Raw genomic sequence first — 22,238 nt, 5'->3', positions numbered from 1 at the left:
TGATTTTACCTGAGCTGTCTGTTTATTTTATTGTTTTTATGTATTTCATTTATTTTATATTTTATCATTCACTGTGGTATTTTATTTCTCTCTTTGTGAAGCACTTTGTACTTTGTTTTGATAAATGCTCTATAAATAAAGTTTTATTATTATAAAATTGGTTAAGTTCCCCTTTAACCTTATGGTTAGGTTTTCCTGACAAGCAATTCTTGTTTATGTACGAATAATGACTGCTGTCAGTTTTAGCGGCGCAATTCATCTTAGGGAGGAAGTCACAAGTAAGGCATCTAAATGCATCCTGTCTCCTGCCAACAGTCAGAATCAGTTTCTTTACACTATTACCATGACCTTTCTCTAACCTTCTCTAAGTAGCTAAAGCTCCAGAACAGCTACTGAATGGACCATGTGGTGAAATTGTTTTGTCAACTGCTGTTTCCAAGATCAACAATGAACTTTCAATCTTAATTTTTTAGCAAACATGGACGTGACGATGTTTTGTCATTTAGATTTGTGGACAGATTCGGATCCTGGTGCAGACCCAAGAATTGCTGATTTCTTGACATTGTAAGACACATCCCATAATTGTCAATCACTCTGTACTTCATAGTGTATTATATGTAAAGTCAGATGATTGTTCAGCCTTGGGGAATGTATATGCCCTGTTCTTATTACTTTCTCTCACAACAAAACCATTTCTTGCTTAGAACTGGGCCACTCTTTAGTAGCTCAATTAGGTATATATAAATTTGTGAACAGCACCACAGGAACCGTCTGTCCCACTATTTCTTGCTTTAGAATTCATGTGATAGTGACTGGTGTCATAATTTGGTTCCAATGTTTCATGTTCAACAAGAGCTTTTGGATCTCAGACAAGAGAAATGCATAAAGAGAAACCTCTATGACGTCTTCCACTGTTAGCTTAGCAAAGTGCTGAGCTCTACCATTTACCACAGCATTAGTAATACGCCTGACAACATAACCATGCATGTGAATTCTAATTACCTCCAACTGCACCATGCTGCCATACAGGATAATATCTCCTCAGGTATTTTTTAGCACAAACCGGAGCGTGTGCATTATAAAGCTCTGTCAGACAGAAAAAGTCATTACACCTACGAGGGCAATTGTAGCTCATTTTCACAGCCGGATCAAACTTCAATTGGAAAAATTAGCCTAAGCTAATTACCTCCACAGCACATACCTACTGCATGTAATCCCTCCAGCCATCTTCTCCTTTACCTCCATCTCCTCCATCTACCTCCATCTCACTCCATCCTCATTCCTACACTTTTTTCCTAACCCCCACGTATGCCTCCTCTTCCCTTTCTGTACCCGACCCCTCCACCCCTCAGCTGTGGCCACATTTTCCCGCAATCTATTTTGTATTAAGTCTTCTATTTGTTTATTCCAGCCAGACATGTCCGTGAAGGGTGTTTAATGAGTTGTAATCACCGTGAGCGTGTTCTGACTTTGTCAAACTGAGAAAACACAGAGAGGGGGAGAGAAAAGAGGGAGGTCTAAAGAAAAAGAGAGAGGGAGAGAGAGAGGATCTGCCCCACGAGTTAATTTCCTCTTGCGTGGCTCTTGTGTTTATCAGCCACCAGAATACTAGAGTAAACCACAAGGAGTTGCTTTCCTTCACCCTCTCTTAATCCAATTACATCTTGCCAAGAGCACAAGACAGGTGAGAACTTTCGCACAGCAGTAGAGACGCAGAGAGTTTTGTCATCACAGGCAGTTACAGTGTGGTTGCAAAATAGTGTATACAAGACAGAAATAACAGAAAGAAAGATGGAGGAAGTCAAGCTCAAGGGCAGAGAAAGACAGAAAAATAAAGACGTAGGTAATAGTGAGAGAACAAGGGCAGGAGATACAGACAGGCAGAGACAAAAAGGTGAGTAAGAGTAAACAGGGATAGACATACTGATGGAAAGTCCTAGAACCTCATCAAGAAACTGTGAGACAACGGGACAAACGGCGATGAGAAGACAAATATGCTAATGAAAGAGGCTGACATAGAACATAGAATGTAACGTATGCATTCCTGTACATTCCTGTAGCTTTTTGTAATTATGATTGCTTTAAGAAGTAGTGTGAAAATGCACACTGGGTTGATGAAGTGATTAAGTAAAATCATGATAGTAATATAATTAATTTTTGTTTATTTAATGAAATTTTTACCTGTAACATCTGCTGACCAAAAGCAGCACTGCAACACATGAGAAACATTTAGGGCGGAATTTAAAAACAGTAGTAGTGGTCTTAAACAAGATGTGTTAACGTTTTCCTGACAATAATGGCTGTTCTGTGATAAGGCGGAAGAAGCAAAACCTCTAAGGCCAAAGTGAAATTAACTATAGTTCAAACAAAATATGGTCGAACCATGTTTAAAGACACAAGTGTTAACAGCTGTTATGAATGATCACACTCGAAGGCCAGGCAAAAAGCCTGTCGTCATGAAGAGTGGCATGATGAAATACTCATTCAAATGAGGAAAACAGTGTGCACTTTTGAACAGGCTCACCTCGAAGGCATTCATGGTGTTGCAATGCTATCGGCATGGTTCTAGGCCAGGTTGAGTCTGTCAGTCGGTCCACCACTTTGATCCAGACTGAAATATCTCAACAACTATAAGATGGATTGCCATGAAATTTTGAAAAGACATCATAGTGCCCAGAGGATGAATCTTACTGACTTTGATGATCCCCGGACTTTTCCTCTAGCACCACTAGCAGGCCAAAATACTAGATGGATTGCCATGAAATAGCTCCCAGACAATGTATCGTAATGACTTTGGTGACCTCCTGACTTTTCCTCTAGTGCCAGCAAGACACTGACATTTGTGGTTTTTAGTGAAACCACAATTGTCAATTTCTTAGTGAAGACAACTGTTGGATGGACTGTTATGATATTTGGTTCTTACATTCATGCCCCCCTCAGTAGTAATTACATGACTTTTCATCTAGCACCATCATTAAGTCAAATTTTCAATTTGTTTATGAGCAAATACCTGGAAAATTATTGATAATTCCCATCAGCCTCAACTGTACTTTATGTTTACTGCTTATTATCAAATGATAGCATGTTAATATGATAAACTAATGATGGTTAAACATAAACATTAACATTAAACCTGCTAGACATCATCTAAACATCATTGACTTGTGAGCATATTAGCATTCTGATGTAGCTCAAAGCAAATTCTGTCATGGAGTCTTGTTTATCCATGACCTCAGAACCTAACCATAAAAACTTTAACCTCAACTAAGCAGTTTCTTTAACCCCAACTGTGATCTTTCCCTAACCTTAGCCAATCATTATTATTTTTCAAAATGTATCCTAGGTGCAGATCAGAAAACACTCAAATGATTAGTTTTTGTAATGCCCAAAGACAAATAGCCTATTTTGTCATTTAGGTATAAGGACTTTTTGGGGTTGAAGAAGATTTCTGAAAATTGTATTAGTATTTTTGTTTGTCATACAGTATTTTGAATTAACAGGAAATTAATCACATTTAAAATTCATAATTACTCTTGGCTCCATATTCTTGGAAACAGAACAATAAAACTTTCACCTCCCTGCATATGCAACCCGCCAGCACACCAATATTACACACAATATAAACTACCTGACTTTATAAGCCACTACCACATTGACTATCAAAGTTCCTGCAGGAAACCTTGAGCAGGAAGGGATGGAGTTTGATGGAGTGAAGTGATCCATAAAGAGCACTGTCATCCATCATCTCTCAGATGATAATCTGCGTCAATAATCACTGGCTGACCTTGGATGCTCTCCTTCCCTTGAATATAAGTCACATAAACAAGTGATGCTCGCATACAAATGCAAATAGACATTAAAAGGTGCAAGCAGCGATGAACGGGCCCTCGCACCAGACTGCACATCGGGGCGTGCAGCATCCGCGGTGGTGTTACCCAGGGTCGAATGATGCATTAAAGAATTTCCCCTCTGGGATCAATAAAGTATTTCAGATTCTGATTCTGATTTCTGAAATTTCATGCATTTTGAACACTGCATGAAGGAGTTAAATGTCACTTCTTGTGTCCACTATGTGGCACTAGACAACACCCCCTAATAATATGTCATGTTTCAGTTAATCAAGTGTGGACCGCACCAAGAAAATTTCACATAAATCAAATGATGATTATCACACAAGCCCTATTTCCTGTTGCCAGTAGGTGGCACAATGACTATGACTCCTTCATGGCATGTAGATGTCCTCAGACTAGGACTCTTATCAAAACGTGAAATTTGGGGAAGATCTGACAATGTACACTCATCGCCATGGCAATAGCGTTTGATGAAAACTGAAGAGCTTCACAATGAAGGATCATCAAGCTCTTAAGGTTTTTCTGCCAGAATTTGAGGTGGATGTGCTCAACCTGCTAGGAGGAGTAAAAGGTGTAATTTCCTGTTGCCATTTGGTGGCGCTATGACTGAATATTGGCATGTAGATGTTTTCAGGCTGGGGCTCCTATCAAACATATGAAGTTTGGAGCAGATTTGACCATGTACACTGAAGTTACAACAACTTCCTGTTTAATGGACACGCCTTTCAATGAAAACTCACAAGCTTCACAATATATCATCAATAAGGTCTTAAGGCTTTTCTGCCAAAATGTGAGGTGGATCTGGGCAACCTGCTAGGAGGAGTACATCAAAGTATAAAACATGTCATTTCCTGTTGCGAGTAGGTGGCAATATGACTATGAGTAAATCTTGGCATGTAGATGTCTTCAGGGTGGGACTGTTATCAAACATGTGAAGTTTGGGGCAGACATGACCATGTACACTCAAGTTATAAGAACTTTCTGTTTTTTGGCGAAACATTGAAATTCAACGCCACACCACAGGCACGTCCTTCAACGAAAACTCAAGCTTTTCATCGAAAAGGTCTTTAGATTGCACTGCAAAAATTAGAAGTACCTTTATTTGATAGGGTGACAGCACAGAGAGACAGGAAACACAGGGGGAGAGAGGGAGTGATGGCATGCAACAGAGGTTCCTGGAAGGAATTTAATGGGGAATGTCGCAGTTTTATGGTAAGCATCCCTTAACCATTCGATACCAGGACGCCCAAGCACTACAGGCAAAAAAGAGCCACAAAATCTAGCGAGTTATATAGTTACTTCCATTTTATATGCTGCCTTATACTTCTTCACTATATTTCCAGGGGAAAAACATACTCTTTACTCTGTTTCATTTATTTGACTGCGACACATCGACCAGGAACAACAATAAAATGTTGCTGACATATTAACTCATGAGCAATAAGAATCATCCAATTACAGAATACATTACTGTTTAATAATTCAGCACACTGAAAGTTGCCATTCTCCATGAGTATTTGAGTTAGATGAGAAGATTGATACCACTTTCATCAGAATCAGATATACTTTTATTGATCCCCGAGGGGAAACTCTTTTGTTACAGCAGCTCACTATCACGTCAGTGCGCACAGGGATAGAAGTACTAAGCAAATCAGAATATAATACACTATAACACAGGTAAGATAAATTAAGTACCAAGTGGATATAAGTATAAAATTAAAAGTGTAAAGTGGATTTAAGGGTTGATAAGTATGTACGGTATAATAATACAATGTAATAATATAAGTAATAAGTAATAGTGCATGAAGTGTAGCTTATTAAGATGATTATGAGACGGTGGATATTGCACAGCAGTAATAGAAGTATGAATAAAAAAATAAATAGGGAATTTTAAACTGAAGAGAGTATATTGCACAGCAGTATTAAACACAGAATATTGCACAATTATTTCAAGTATTGCAGTGATGTTAATGATCAATGTCCACTTAGTCTACATGACCCTAAGTCAGTGTCCAACACTTAGAGGAGTTAGAGAGTTTGACGGCCACAGGCAGGAATGACTTCCTGTGGCGCTCTGTGGTGCATTTTGGGGGGATGAGTCTTCCGCTGAAGGTACTCCTTTGTTTGACCAGCACGTCCTGGAGCGGGTGGGAGACACTGTCCAAGATCGTAGAAAAGGTTTCAGTCGTAGTCATCTGGACACTGTTTTCAGAATCAAGGCGTTTGGCTCCCATCCGGAAGTCATTCTCAATTGAGTGTCTCAATTGACTTCCGGATGGGAGCCGAAACGTCTTGATTCTGAAAACAGTGTCCAGATGACTACGACTGAAACCTTTTCTACGATAGAACACTCCTGGACGAATGAGGGACTACACCGACTGTCCAAGATGGCATGTAGTTTGGCCAGCATCCTCCTCTCTGACACCACCGACATAGAGTCCAGCTCCACCCCCACAATGTCAGCTCACTAATTAACATATTGTATGTTGTTTGTTTAATCTATACAAAAACCGAAGTGTAAAAAGTTCTGATTTTACGAAGAGTGATGTGTGACGCTATTTCTTGGCCGGGTCTTGTCGTTTCCATGAACATACTTGCAAACCTTGAGACCTCAAAAATAGGCAGGATTTCGAAACCAAATGGGGAAAGGGGGAGTTTCAGAAACTTTGTTTCCTGCATTCTTGTGACTTTAAAAGAATGAAAATTAAAAAATAATAAGAACACTGCAACAGTATTTTTATGTTAAATACTTTTAATTTAACTTTTAGTTCTCAGGAAAGAATACAAGCCATGCCCCTTTCCTTTAAAACTTTCCGCAAGAAACAGGAATTCTTCTTTTCAGGACGTCTGAAATTTGCTTGAGTATTTCTTAGTCTCTCCATTTCTCTCTCTGTCTCTGAGGACGAGGAGGTGCGAGGAGCACTCGTCTGCATCACGTGTATACCAGGAATCAACATTTGGTGTAACTGTATTGTTGTCCAGGTGGAAACAGTAGACTTAGAGTAGTGGGGCTTATACACACTGTATAGTGCGAGAAACAAGTTGTGAAAAAAAGGTGTAAAAATTGGTCATAAATCAGGAGAAACACAGGAGAATTGTAACCCTGGGAGGAAACCGGGAGAGGGCAATGGGAGTCTCCCAGGAAAATTGGGAGGGTTGGCAAGTATGACCATGAGGTTTCCGGGTAACTAGTGCAGACTCAGGCCCAGCCCCCCAAAAAAGTTCCAGCACGTAACTCCCTGCAAAAAAAAAAAACATAGCTTGTTGTTTTTTCTCTTCTTTGTGTATGGATTAAACTAAAGAAGAAATATGATGTGTTCATTTGTAAAGTTTAGAGGTGTTGTAGGCATTTTTTAAACTTTGTACAGAGCCAGGCTAGCTGTTTCCCCCTGCTTCCAGTATCTGTGCTCCTGCTTCCAGTATCTGTGCTCTAGCTTCATATTAAGTTTACAGTAGTATCAATCTTTTGATTTAACTCTCGTAAAGAAACCAAATGAGCATATTTCCCAAAATGTCTGTCTAACTATTCCTTTAAGTATATTTAGCTGACAATACTTATGTACTTTTACTTCAGTAAAATATTAAATGCAGTATTTCTACTCAAGTAAAGCACCTGTGTGCTTCTTTTGCCACTTGTTAAGTTCCTTATTGTGACAAAAATTGTGGTTTCAGAAGTGACTTTTACAGAGAGATACATGCACACTAAAAATACTGCCAGAATATTTCCATGAACTTGCAACTTGATAAAGTAAAATTTTTTGCAAATACTCCAGTCCTTGATATTAGTGCATGCAGCCAAGTTACTTCTGAGTTGTTGGTAAAATATTATTTATTCTCAATGTGGCAATAAGACGGTGTAGTCCCTCAATGTGGCAATTTTTTGTAATATTTCTATCACTGTTTGTAATGTTTAAATAATAAACATTAAAGTTAAATTATCACTTTTTGAAAGAAACAAACAATGTCTTTACAGTAAACAAACCCTCATTAGGTGAAAGAATGGGTACAAACAGTTCCACTGCAGTATATGGAGTGCCCCTCCTTGATAGGTAGACATCATTCAAGGATGCAAGAGGATGCAGATTTCCAGTAATATTATGGGAAAAGACCTTAAATATAAATTTTCTATTCTATTTTTGTTTTTTCAAAATGACCAGAAACAGAGGTCCACACTTGGTCAGTGTAGAATTATAGTCCACAGTTGGAAATATAGGAATGTATGCGTGCGTGTGTGTGTGTGTGTGTGTGTGTGTGTGTGTGTGTGTGTGTATGTGTGTGTGTGGGGAGAATAACTGACTGATGAGTTTTACTTTATTCCTTCAGTCAAGTTGCTGCCCTGGCATTGATGTTACTGTACAACAAAATGAGAGTGAGTGTCTGAAATTGCTACCAGCGTCCCCTCCTTACATCACATTCATTATCCCTGTGACAGTTCAAGCAGCAGTTGTCTTTTCTACCTCTTCTCCTAGCCAAGCACTGCCTACGGGGCTCCATTCTACGACATCCATTTTAGAAAATGGTGGATCAATCACAACGACAAGCGACTACTAAATTCCCGAGGTGTAGTGACAGCTAAATCCATTTATATTTGAAGCCAGTCTTTGCAGATAAATGTTAAAGAGAAATTAATAGGTAAAGCATGTGGAATGTGATAGCTGGATCAATATTTGAAAACGATAAAATGAGCCAAGATATTATACTATAAGACAATAAGTTCAATGGAGAGTATAAGCAGGCAGATACATCTGCGCACACACACCCTTCCTCTCTACTCACTTCACACAGATTCCCAAGAATAAAGCCTCAAACATGCCTTTGACTGTGACCTTGCACATCCATTTTAATATTCAGGAAGCTAGTAAGATGTGTGTGTGTGTGTGTGTGTGTGTGTGTGTGTGTGTGTGTGTGTGTGTGTGTGTGTGTGTGTGTGTGTGTGTGTGTGTGTGTGTGTGTGTGTGTGAGAGAGAGAGAGAAAGACAGAGAGTTTGATGATGGATCACACAGCTCAAGGCTCTCCCCATAGTGGAGCAAGACTGCCCTCAACATTTTGTTTCCAATTGCCATTTTCCTCTTCTCCATCTATCTCCCTCTTTCCTTCTCTTTCTTTTTCTCTCCACCTCCAAGTCACCCCTTCATACTTTCTCCGCTCAACTCAATCATCGTTCCCTCTGCCGCTGTCCATCCTCCTGTCTAAGATGGGACATGTTTCACCCCCACAAGCTGCTCCTGATTGAGGCCTGCAGTTGCTCATTAGTGATGAAAGTACTGACCCAAGAAGACAGAATAGAGGGAATAAAAAATGATGCAGGCATGATGGGATGAGGCAGAGCAGAGCAGCGACATAATGAGGTAATGACACTGATTTAACATGCAATAGATGTAGCATCTGTGGATCCTACAGTTGTCATTTGTCACTACTTTTATGTGTTCCTGTGTTCTTTCTGTAATAGCTCATTTCATGTTGGTGGCATTGTGGCACTGAGAGCCAAGAACACGTCAAGCTAAAAGACAAACAAAAAACAAAATGTTATTTCATTATTACAGCAGTAAAATAAAAATCTTGCAAAACACAGACTGAGTGGTGAGTAACTATTTTTTATAGAGTACTGCCCATTACATGTGAAGAACTGGGAGTCAGCACCACCACCACATTTTAAGATGGTAGCTAGTCCCTGGTAATTGGTATGGGGTAGGGGTTTTCAAAGTCTGACATTGTTTAGCCTATATTTGTTTGCATTATGGCAAATTTGCACCATTAAAAGTAACGCAAATTAACTATTAGTAATTCCTGTTTGCAATGTACCCATGTATGTACAGACAACTATCACTTGATTACTTTGATACTGGAGAAAACTTAAAAATGTGATGATTCTCAGGCAAATTCTGGAGTTTTAAGGAGCATCTTTTTCTATGATTTCTAAGCGGGTTTATGGACTTCTATTCGCAATGGACATCAGAGATAATGATATCCTTGATAAAGTCATAATGAATCTAAAAATATGTGTGTCATGTCTGTGTGCTCAGATTTTTTCAGAGTTATGAAAAGAAAGAGTGTGATTTTTGATGCCAACTATAGTAATCGGGCGCTATGGTTGTGAGTACGTGCCTTGATTGCCTCTATGAGCTGTATGTCAGCTGTTTCAACTGCTGACTGTGTTGGTGAGCGGGCCAAATAATCGGGGCCAAACTACAATAATTAACTGCACCTTTTCACCACACGCAGTGTCTTTGCCCCACACCTTCCCGACTTCCTTATTCAATAAACCATCACAGCATTCCTTTTAAGACATTTGTTTTTCTTAAAAAAAAGACCAATAATACTGACTTCTAGGGTGCTGTTCTTCTAGAGCACAGAACTTGAGTTTTCACACAATAAGATACATTTGCTGAGCTGCAGGTTCTTCAAGTATTTTCTTCACTCTAAATGTATATTTGAAAGTTAAAGAATAATTAGATTATGTTAATGTCAATGGGTTAGAAGTATTTCAGAGAAATATTGAGAAATCTTGTTTGTTTGTCGGTTCGTTGGTCAGTCCAACAGTTTGCTCCAGAATAAAATATATTTTGGATGGATTGCCATGAAATTTTGCACAGATGTTCATGTTGCACAAAGGATGAGTCTTAATGACTTTGGTGATCTCCTGACTAGCGTAACCATGAAGTTGACATTTGTGGCACTGAATGAAATTTCTCAACTGTTGGACGGATTAACATACCGTTCTTTGGGGATCCCCTGACTTTTCATCTAGCCCCATCATCAAGTCACATTTTGTATTTAATTTAATTAATAGTTTGATTTATGATCAAATTCCTTGTATACTAATACTACTCCCATCAGCCTCAGCTGTACTTTGCGTTTAGTGCAACTTTGCTTTGATTACAACAGTGATGAAGTTTAAACTCTAGTTATAGATGCTATTGGAACAGAAGCTATCTGGGAGAGGAGTTGCAACTTCGACCCTCTACATCCTTTTTATGGTTTATCGGAAATAGAGTCTTAAATTTGAGAAACAATTCCACTAAACAGTGATAAACAACCCATACATCTACAGTATTAATAAACTGGTGTGTGGCTTCAAAGCCATAACTCCTTCCTTACTCCATTGGTAACAAAGAGAAGGCAATGAAGGCCATTACAGGCAAATGAAGCAACCAAAGCACTTTGTTCTGAATAATACAACCCCAACAACCCTTTTAATCATAAACCACAATTTGGAGCAGTCATGCAGCCATTACCTGTGCCATGAAATGTATTAACTCTGTCATTCTCGTACTTTGAATTCATCATGTTGGCTCTTTTTCTGTGATAAGGTAATGGGAAAGGAGATTAGGAGGAGTTTCATTCCAAGCTGAAATGTCCATCATTTGCAAATGTGAAATCTATGTTACAAAGTGACTGAACACACAGTGTTAATGTTAGTGATGGGATAGTGATTCCTTAAGAATACAATAATTTTTCAATTACATTTAGTTACGACGTGCCTGCATATCATTTGTCATAAAGGAAGTCCATGAAGGGGCTGGCGAGTAAGTGATAAAACCACTCACTCTCTTCCATTACCTGAACACTCTTAACAACCTTGAGCTCCATTCTTCTTTAATTCATCTGCACTTGTTATAATGCACTGCCTTTTATCGAGGCATAATGCCACTTTATTACAGGGCGAGCTTCTATTGAAAGCTCTACAATGATTTCACTCTGATTCATGCCTCTAGCCTTTTGTCTCCACAGTGCTTCCAGCCTCAGCCAACCTGGAGTGTTGAAGGCTAGTTCTTTGCATATTTGAACCGGTCTGACTGCTTTGTTCCTCTGGACCTCTTGTTTCCTTGCTTGATTTAATAAATTATGTTTATCTGACCTAATATTTCTCCATCTTTCACCCTCTCCCACTCATGCTTGCATCAGGTTTCTATCTCTCTCTCAATATCCCCTGTCTTGTTTTACGTCTCTATCCCGCCCTTTCCTGTCTACCCCCCTCTTGTTAGTTATCTCTCCCACTAAGTCTGCTTTTCCTCTTTTTTAACACCCTGTGGTTTAGCTCCATGCGGTGGAAATGACAAACTGTCTGCTCCACTGGCGGAAAGCATTAAAAGGCTGCTGCTAGTTTCTGGACCCAACTGGACCTTAGTGGTGCCCTGTACACCAGATGGGCCTGGCAGATTGCACTGGTCTCACGGCAACCACCAGCTCAATGCACTGATTGTCTGGATCTTCTTGCTCTAATTAAGGGCTTAATGATAGTCGAGATTGAGGCCAAAACTGAATAAAACAAACATCAATAGCTGTCTAGGAGCAGGTATCACTTCGAGACATGCTCTACTCTCTCACAACAACAACTGGGCAAGGCAGCAGCTGTACAATGCTAAATGCTGCAGTGTTTTTAGCCAAGCTAGCCACGTGGCTCTAGGGATGCCAATGTCAGTCTGTCAGTCTGTCTGATTGCTATAACATTTGGTACAGAATGTTCAAACTTTTCCTCTAGCGCCATAATGAGGTTGACATTTCTGGTTTTGAATAATATGTCACAATGCTATTGGAAAGATTGTCATGAAATTTGGTACGCCTACAAGCATTCATGTTCCCCTCAGGATAATTGTAATAACTTCATACCTTCAATAATTCACCTTACGTCATCTCAGTTCAAAATATTTATTTGTCCAATACAAATACCTGCAAAACTAATGATAGCCTCAGTTATACTTTGTGTTAGACGCTAATTAGTAAATGTTAGCATGCTAACTTACTAAAGTTAGATGGTGAACATGGTAAACATTACACCTGTTAAACATCAATGTTAGCATTGTCATTGTGAGCATGTTAGCATGCTAAAGTTAGCATTTAACTCAAACCCTGACAGAGCTGCTAGCATGGCTGTAGACTCTTTAGTCTTTTTTGAAACTCGGGTGCCTAGCGGCAAAAGAAAAAAAATGAATTTATTGAATGAAAGCTGTGGTTTGATTCATATTTTCATTGTTTTGCCCATCCGTTCTATCAGAATACTATTGTACTCACCAAAATAACTGCAGAGGTCTGAAAACACAGTGGCATCACTATATCAAAGTCCAACGGGGCAACAAAACATGTGCAATAAGACGATCAGACAGGTTGTTAAACAAGACAATAGTTTAAACAGATAATCTTAAGAACTTTTTGGAGGTAAAACTGAAAGTGAACACACGCAAAATGTTGGTATTAATCCCTCATTGAACAGGAAAACTATGTGTGTGCACAACAACACTAAGTATCTTAGTTAAAGTTGAACCACAAAGTCAGTCTGTAAACTATGATGGATATTTACAACACTTGACTTCTCCTGCTTGAACCATCTGACACTGCATTCCTACATCTGAGCAATTAACAGGTTAAGTGTAATAGCATTTTTACTAATAGGACGATGATGGACAAAACTACAAAGATATAACAAAGACTGTATGAAACTGGAATTTCCCTTTAAGGTCCTAAATCGCAAAATGGATTTTTTTATTTTGTCTCCATCTTTGCTGCCAAGCTTTCAGTGCTGTGTTATTTTTTCTTATTCACTCTCTGCATCAGATGATTTATGCCAGGTATGACTTACTAAATACAGAGTGATGCCGGGTATACAGTGGTGTGAAAAAGTGTTTGCCCCCTTCCTGATTTCTTTTTTTTTTTTTTTTGCATGTTTGTCACACTTAAATGTATCAGATCATTAAACTAATTTAAATATTAGTCAAAGATAACACAAGTAAACACAAAATGCAGTTTTTAAATGAAGGTTGGTATTATTAAGGGAAAACAAAATCCAAACCTACATGGCCCTGTGTGAAATAGTGATTGCCCCCTAAACCTAATAACTGGTTGGGCCACCCTTAGCAGCAACAACTGTAATCAAGCGTTTGCGATAACTTGCAATGAGTATTTTACAACGCTGAGGAGGAATGTTGGCCCACTCATCTTTGCAGAATTGTTTTAATTCAGCCACATTGGAGGGTTTTCAAGCATGAACTGCCTTTTTAAGGTCATGCCACAGCATCTCAATAGGATTCAGGTCAGGACTTTGACTAGGCCACTCCAAAGTCTTCATTTTGTTCTTCTTCAACCATTCAGAGGTGGACTTGCTGGTGTGTTTTGGATCCTACTGTCCTACTGCAGAACTCAAGTTCGCTTCAGCTTGAGGTCACGAACAGATGGCCGGACATTCTCTTTTTGGTAGACAGCAGAATTCATGGTTCCATTTATCACAGCAAGTCTTCCAGGTCTTGAAGCAGCAAAACAGCCCCAGACCATCACACTACCACCACCATATTTTACTGTTGGTATGATGTTCTTTTTCTGAAATGCGGTGTTACTTTTACGGCAGATGTAATGGGACACACACCTTCCAAAAAAGTTCAACTTTTGTCTCGTCAGTCCAGTCCAGAGTATTTTCCCAAAAGTCTTGGGGATCATCAAGATGTTTTCTGGCAAAAATGAGACGAGCCTTAATGTTCTTTTTGCTCAGCAGTGGTTTTCGTCTTGGAACTCTGCCATGCAGGCCATTTTTGCCCACTCTCTTTCTTATGGTGGAGTCATGAACACTGATCTTAACTGAGGCAAGTGAGGCCTGCAGTCCTTTGAAAGTTGGTGTGGGGTCTTTTGTGACCTCTTGGATGAGTCGTTGCTGCACTCTTGGGGTAATATTGGTCGGCCGGCCACTCCTGGGAAGGTTCACCACTGTTCCATGTTTTTCCATTTGTGGATAATGGCTCTCACTGTGGTTCGCTGGAGTCCCAGAGCTTTAGAAATGGCTTTATAACCTTTTCCAGACTGATAGATCTCACTTACTTTCTCATTTGTTCCTGAATTTCTTTGTGTTATCTTTGACTGATATTTAAATTAGTTTGATGATCTGAAACATTTAAGTGTGACAAAAAAAAAAGAAATCAGGAAGGGGGCAAACACTTTCACACCACTGTATATCAGCCTCCAACAGAGAGAAACAGCCCACAAAGTGGACATTTATTCGTAAGAAATAATACTGGATTGTGACTCATTTGTTGTACAATCATCTATTTGAGTAGTGACATAACCGGCTGTCTGGAGATGTTCCTGTTACTCTGAAAGATACTGGCAGGCTGTTCACTTGACATTTTCATTGAGACTTGTGCACACTTTTTGATTTAGCACTTTATGTGCTTAAATCTTTTTCTTAACTAATAGCAGATGGCAGTGGAGCTGTTCGGTGGCAGAAAACTTTGGCTGTAGTGAGGAACTCCAAAGAAATATCTGTAACTCAGAGAAGAGAGCATATGTGCTTGGCTAATGTTTCATGTGGAGATGAAAAAGAATAAATACTAGAAAGCAAAATCTATCTATTAGTGATTGTGAGGCAATGAACACAACACAAGTGACCCTATATGGATTTACGAATAATTTATCAATAATAATAACTACAGACTTTATCCACCTTGCAAGTTTTTAAATGATAAACTTTTGGTGTTTTTCTCCAAAATGGATGTGTCATGCTTTGAAATATAGATCTAATGTCTAATGTCTTTTTTTAGACATTGGACTTGCTCATTTCTACCTGTCGATGCTCAGAAACGAGGCAGAGCCCTCAGTCAGATCTATACATTTCAAAGTCTGAGTAACGAAAAAAGCTGTCCATTAGTCCACAGGAATTGACAACTTTCGTGACTGCTGCTTTCGGGCAGCTTCCTCTCCCCTGGTCCTGCCCGTCAGCCTGAATGAGCTTTATTTAAAAGCCAGTAACAGACGGACAACTCTGAGAAGCTGGTTCAAGGCTCCCTGGGTGCCTTGTTAAAGATCAGCAAGGGTAAACTGTTGCACTGACAGATCAGAATAACACCGGGCAACTGGCCAGCCACACACTCACACTTGTCCATATACACATTCACTGGCTCAGAAAGAAGGAATAAGCAACCACATGTAGTTACAGATAACGCATGCAATTCTTTACATGCACACAGCCATTCAAACAGATTTACACACTTATACAAACCTGTACACATGCAATCCCACACTCATACATAAAGATACAACAGGAACACACATTCACATCAACCACCCATTACGATGCTACTTTGGATGCTACTGAACAGATTTGTGTTTGAGATAATGCCTGTACAGCAGAGTGAGTGTGTGTGTGTGTGTGTGTGTGTGTGTGTTCCACAACACCTGCTCATTCAGCTTGGCCTGAGGCACACTGCTATTTGTACTCAGTTGGGGTTGTTCGACATAACTGCTACTACACACACACACACACACACACACACACACACTAATGAACACACACATGGAAATAGCTCATAGGTGTCCCACCCCCCACTGTGTGAGAGGCAGGCTCATTTTCCCACCCAGTGGTTAGCCTCTCGCTTAAGGGAACCTGCACATCACATCACAGCCTCCAGCAAATGCCTGCACACACACACACACACACACACACATATACACACCAGTCTATCAAATCAGCTGCACCTTGAGTGTTTTTTGCTATCCCAACAGGAAAGAGGGAGCAACAGGGAGACTGCCGATGTCAATCACACATTTGAAGAAAACAAAGGCAATGAAACGTCAGTCAGAACACTTTGGCTGTGTCAGGAGAAAATACAAGGCAGAGGGAAGGATGTCAGTCACAATCAAATAGGCTCACGCTGACAAACACAGAAGAATCCTACCATTAGCATCTCGGTAGTAGGCATGTGTGACACTCCGGAAACGCTCCTGACCAGCAGTGTCCCAAATCTAAAAAGGAAGAACAAGAGGACATCATCATTATCACCATCGATTACCATAATATTGAGCATGTGTCTGTGAACCAACTTTTATTTGATTCGCTAAACCCCTCCGCTGAACAACATTGTCCAAAAATTAGCAACCGCAACTACAACTAATTTCTACACGTGCTGAAGAGGTGTGCATGGGGCTGTAGTTGGAGCGACTCAGCATTTGGTCTGGAGGGTGTTGTCTTTGTTTTAGCCTTTCAAAACAAAAAATGAAAGAGCACAAAAGTAAGGAATGGTTTTAATGGTGTGTGTTGAAAATATGAACGAAAGACTGTAAGCTAAGTAGCCGAACAGGATTGTGTTCGACCAAAATGACAGTCTGACCTTACATTTTGTCCTTATTGTACTTAATAATACCGCAACTGTGCTGCGGCAGATAATGATAATGTTATGACAGGGGAACTGAGTGTGTGGCAGGGACATTTGTGTGAGTGTGTTATAGGGTAAAAAAAAAGAACAGGTGGAACAAATTGGACCAATCAGTAGCAAAATGCATCAACTCGTTTTGAATTAAAATCAGACTAGCATTGGAGCATTTGCATCTTTCTAGATTAAATGTTCTAGTTGTAGATTTGTATGTCTTAAGGATAGTGATACATATTAATCTGAAGCATATTCTTAAATTATTTAAACATTTCTTAAAGCTGCTCTAATCAATATTTTTATATAAACAATGGATGAAATGACTATGTGTAATGTGAAAGGACTCGCTAGTAGTGATAAACTATCATACGACTGCAGTTCCCCTCAGCTTTATGGATGTTTTTAGCATCTTTCAGCTCATTGTTTTGGTTTTACAGCCCGCTTTAATATTTTGAAGATCAGGAAGCTGTAAATGCTGTGATAAATCCACTATATGCTACCAGTCCAGCACTAAACAGCACACAGACAAATTTAGCAACTAGCTGGTAAACATAGTGGAGCATTTAAAAGACAGATATTTCCCTCAAGAGCAGGTGGAGACCAAAGCAGAGCTAAAAGAAGAGTGAACATTGGATTTACAGATGTCAGGTGGCCAGAAAAATGACTTCCAATGAATGCTAACGTTGCTCCGTGTATGCTGGATGTGTAAAGGTGCAACTGTTTGCTAACACATTACCAACAAGTAACTTCATAAAATGACAAGTGGCCACAAACATCAATTAATACTGGTTTAAACCCTATCACAGGATAGAAAAAAATTACAGAATAGATAGAAAAGAGTTTGAAATTTTCACTGTGATGCCTACTCTGACCCCATACTTTTTAGTATGAACACAGTTAAAAAATGCATAATTATTATAAGGTTTGTCAAAATGGGAGCAGCGTGTCTAAGACATCAAAACAACATTATGATGTATCATACTGTAATGTTCTAATTTGATGATTCTGTGTTACAATTTTTAATAAGTTAAAAAGTGCATATATGTCTGCAAGTTTCATTAAACTCATTCCTCCATTCAGATATCATCTGAAATATCAAATTTGACAGACTGATGGATGAACACAGATCCATTAAAGAAGACAAAGATGAAGGGAGAGAGAACGTGAGTGTTGTGTAATTGAGCCGGAAAACTCATCAGACAGTATCTAATGCTGTTTTTGAATGACGAGAATTCATCAGCATCTCTGTCTCTCGCTGATAACTTCCAGGCTTGATAATCTGATGGAAAGTCTGCTATTCCCTCTAGTGTCTTCAGTCAGGCAGAGCAGCAGGCTAATTGACTGACAGAGATTAACCAAGGCCTCATTAAGTCATCGTTTGGGCTTCTTCGCCCTCCCACAGCAGGCAATGAAGATGTATTTATGCCATGGGAAACAGTTGCTGGTGATTTGTTATTAAAAAGAGCGTACACATAACCTCGTTGATAAAAATGAAAGCAGACTCTCAAGCATTTAAATAAAGACTTCATAGAGATACACTGGTGTTCTTACCTGCAGTTTGACCTTCACAGCATCAATGCTCATTACTTTATTCTGAAAGACAAAAGAAAACGAAATTGAACATAAATACAAATCTGCAGCCATAGAAAGCAAGGCAACAGCAACAGGGAAGTAAAAAACGTGCTAAAGACACAAGCGAGTAAAAACAGCTATTTAAAAACCGAGGCATCAGAACCAGACTAAATGATGCTTTCAAGGGCTGCCAAAGGGGAATGCTCTTTTCTAAAAGGAATTAGAGTTTGGAAAGCAAATCTAGTGGCATATAACTGTTTTGTGGCTGGCTTTTTGTGACCACAGTTAGTGTGATAAGAGCTTGGCCTCTGCCACAAGGCTCTCTTTTATCACTGTAATGTTGTCAGCTCACTGTACTATCTATCATTCTATGAAAATGTACACGTACACACTCACACGCACACACCTTTTGTTATGATGAAGACTTTTGTTTCAGGGAGTTGCATCATTTACCAACACCATGGCTGCCAAGCAGTTTAGCATAGTGCTCAAACACATGCACACACACACACACACCCACACACACACACACACACACACAATAGCTTTCCAATACCTCTGTGATATCTTTTCAAAATGACACCAAGTTAATGGTCACCAGTTGCAGCAGCTCCTGCATTATCTCTAAGTATTCTAATAAATAGATAGCAGATCTAACTTTGCAATCTATCATTACAGGGGATGTGATAAAACTGGCAGACGAAATGGATGAGCACACTGCCTTGGTCAGGACCCAGTGGAAATGTCAGCAACCCGGTCTAATGTGTTTCACAGAGATATAGGCAAAAATGCATCAAGGAAACAGGTTTCCAACTGGTGCAAGCGCAAAACATGCTTTTCTCTGCATTTTAAACACGTTTGGTTATCATATTGTGAAATGTTTGGAATCCAACACACATAACTGTCCATCAAATGCTTGTTGGGATGCTACTGCTATGTCTGTGCCTTGATGATGATGATCCCTAGACACTTTATACATTTGCTCCATCCTGACATCATCCAATATGTGCCTCTTGGGACAAAAAAGTACAGGATGGTGGAATTTCTGCATGCAAATGCCACACAATTTGCTATTCAGTAACATGCTTTGAGGTCTCTGTGAAGCAAAATATGAAGACCTTGGAGAGCTTTCCTACTGCATAAGCAGAATCAGTTGTTTTCTGTTGCAGAAAGAAAAATCCAACAAAAGCAGTTTATACAATGAGTCACTAAGAGCCTTAAATCACTAACTTGACCATTCGCTAAACCCCTTCCCCGAACAGCGATTTCCCAATCATAGCTTAGCAACCATAACTAGGCAAAGCAGACCTGTCGAGCTTTAAATTTCTCCATGAAGCAGTGTGCATGAGGTTCTAATAAGAGTGATAGAAGAGCCTTCTAAAATCAAAAACACAAGAGCAAAAGTGTAAGGAATGGATTAAACAATGTGTTTATCTTAAATCTTAATCTGCAATTGTAGCATGTCAACTAACTAGTTTATTACCCTTAGTAGTAACCGGTCTTTACTTCCAAGACCAAGGAGCACATCATAACCTAACTAGCTTTTTATAGCATTTACAGTTTATAAGGTTACAGGTTACATGATATTACATAATATCATACTTCTAGTACTAGGACTAACTAGGCTCTACACTGCAATCTAAAAAATAATGCTGTTTCTTCATTTAGTGTTACATGTCTTTGATCATCAACTGAGGATGATGACTGTTTGCCTGGGACATGAACTTTTAGCCTTTTAACATGATGTAATGTATCTCTGTAGCCTTCAAGTGCATTTTTAAGACCCCTTTTACATGAATGTTGTTTGAGAACGACACACTTGGAAATATTGAAGACTCAGCTGGAGACAGTGATTTCAACCAACTCATGAAGCTAACATTACTTTAGTTAGCTAGCTAGCTACAGCTGATACAATCTGGCAGTGACAATTGTCATTTCAGCTGGCAAAAATCGATGGTCGCCGGGTAGAAATGAGAAGCTGTGTCATACGAGAATAGACAGCTTGCCAGGCATAGCAACAGTAACTAAGGGGGGCAGGGATTAGTGAACAGTCAATGACACCTGAGAATTGAGAATCTATGATAAGCAATCAAGGCACTTTCCTCCATCGGTAGCCTAAAACAATATGGATTATTAGAGTGTAGAACAGAATATTTCTGCATGTATGTCCCTCCCTAGACCCATTAATGTGAACACAATTACTTTTTTGTAGATCTTGTGCTCTTGTGTCATATACCCTGAGACCAAAGCTGAGGATACGTACAGCTTGAGGACAGAAACTATGGTTAGAGTGTCAAGATGCTGACCAATATTCAGTTACTGTTGGATGTTTGTGTATATTTAAGGGCCAAGACCTGAGCAGGAGATGAAAATGGCAACCGAGCCTTTTTCTATCAGGGGAGTTGGGGGGGGGTGTACAACAAGAAAGATAATAATATGACAGGAAAAAAAATTGCAGTTCACTCTGACCAAAATTGATGGTTGGTCAGACAACTGCATCAAAATCCCAGATGAAAACCTAAAGGACATCTTTTGTAAGAAAAACAGGAAAGGAGCCAGCAGCAGAAAACGCTTGCCCCAGTCTCAACAGAAGAGAAATTGAAGTTATGATTGTTTTTCACTCGCAGATGAAAAAGTCTTTTTCACTGAGGCGGCATCTCCAGACTCTCAAACACAGCTAACCACAGTGGGCAGGTTTGCAGGTCAGACGATGAGAAGACCTCCCCAATAACGAAAGAAAGCTGCTGAATATACAGTAGGAAGGTAAGCAGTCTTGTATGTTAAAAAGTCATGTCAACATACACACGTAACACACAAAACTGCATTCATTCAATTGAACTGAGTATATCCTAGGCTGAAGTGGACTGGAGTATGAAAGTGAGCAACAAATCACAGGCTGGAGAAACCCTACAGGGAGCCAGTTCTTCACGTGGCTCAGCACAGTGTATGTGTTATTTGCTAAATGCTGCATCACCTGCACCAAAAGTTCTGCTTGCTTTAAATCCAGTTGTCTGCTTTGCAGCTGGACTGTAGATCCAGAGGCTGTGTTGGTGGGTTTGAAGCCTTGAGCAATTGGCCCATTCTACAACAACATACCTTCCCCTCATTCTTAATGCATTTCATCCATATTGCATGGGATATTGTGAATTATAGTTAGTTTACCTTACAAATAGAAAACACTTAACATCTCCTGAGCCTCATTTGCTGCATTTTACTGCAGTATATTATATGTATACCTGGAAAGAGTAACTGCTCAAGGGCAGTCTCTGGAAACAAACACGTTTTGCAGTGCAAAACAGTTTATGCCCACAGAAGCTCAGCAGAGATCTTCTAATGACGACTTCTGCTGTTGACAGAGGGTTACAGATCATAACCTTAATTAGCAATCTAAGAGACTCCATAGGTTTGCTCACTCATTCCTTCCAGAGCAGCTCACTGAAATTTACATGTATGTTTTTACACGTAAGAAGGGAGGACCCAATGCCTCCTGGTACCAGTACTTGTTTAAGTGGCTGTTGTACCCAAGCCCAGCACCAAAACTCAGCCACTTGAGTAGTGTTGAGTCATAATTCATAACCTGTGTTCAATTTCTTTATAAGCTTTAGACCGCATTCAGACAAACAACAGCCCTGCATGAAAAAACTCAGGCAAAGCGACGTCATCAGGCAAGCCCCTGCATTGGCCAAA

General features: G+C 39.6%; 1 protein-coding gene across 1 annotated transcript in view; it reads right to left on the bottom strand.

Annotated features, from left to right (window-relative positions):
• The window catches only part of LOC122867549 (ras-related protein Rab-26), a 92,202-nt gene that overhangs the window by 31,515 nt on the left and 38,449 nt on the right, over positions 1-22,238 (bottom strand). The window contains exons 3-4 of the mRNA XM_044178490.1: positions 18,531-18,572; positions 16,509-16,575 (exon numbers count right to left, since the gene is read on the bottom strand). Of these exons, the coding sequence (XP_044034425.1) occupies positions 16,509-16,575; positions 18,531-18,572 (109 nt within the window). The remainder of the gene's footprint in view (positions 1-16,508; positions 16,576-18,530; positions 18,573-22,238) is intronic.

This window comes from Siniperca chuatsi, linkage group LG20, assembly GCF_020085105.1.
Source record: "Siniperca chuatsi isolate FFG_IHB_CAS linkage group LG20, ASM2008510v1, whole genome shotgun sequence".
Lineage (NCBI taxonomy): Eukaryota > Metazoa > Chordata > Actinopteri > Centrarchiformes > Sinipercidae > Siniperca > Siniperca chuatsi.
Note: the sequence above shows the minus strand (reverse complement) of the source record. Positions and strands in the feature narration are given on the sequence as shown.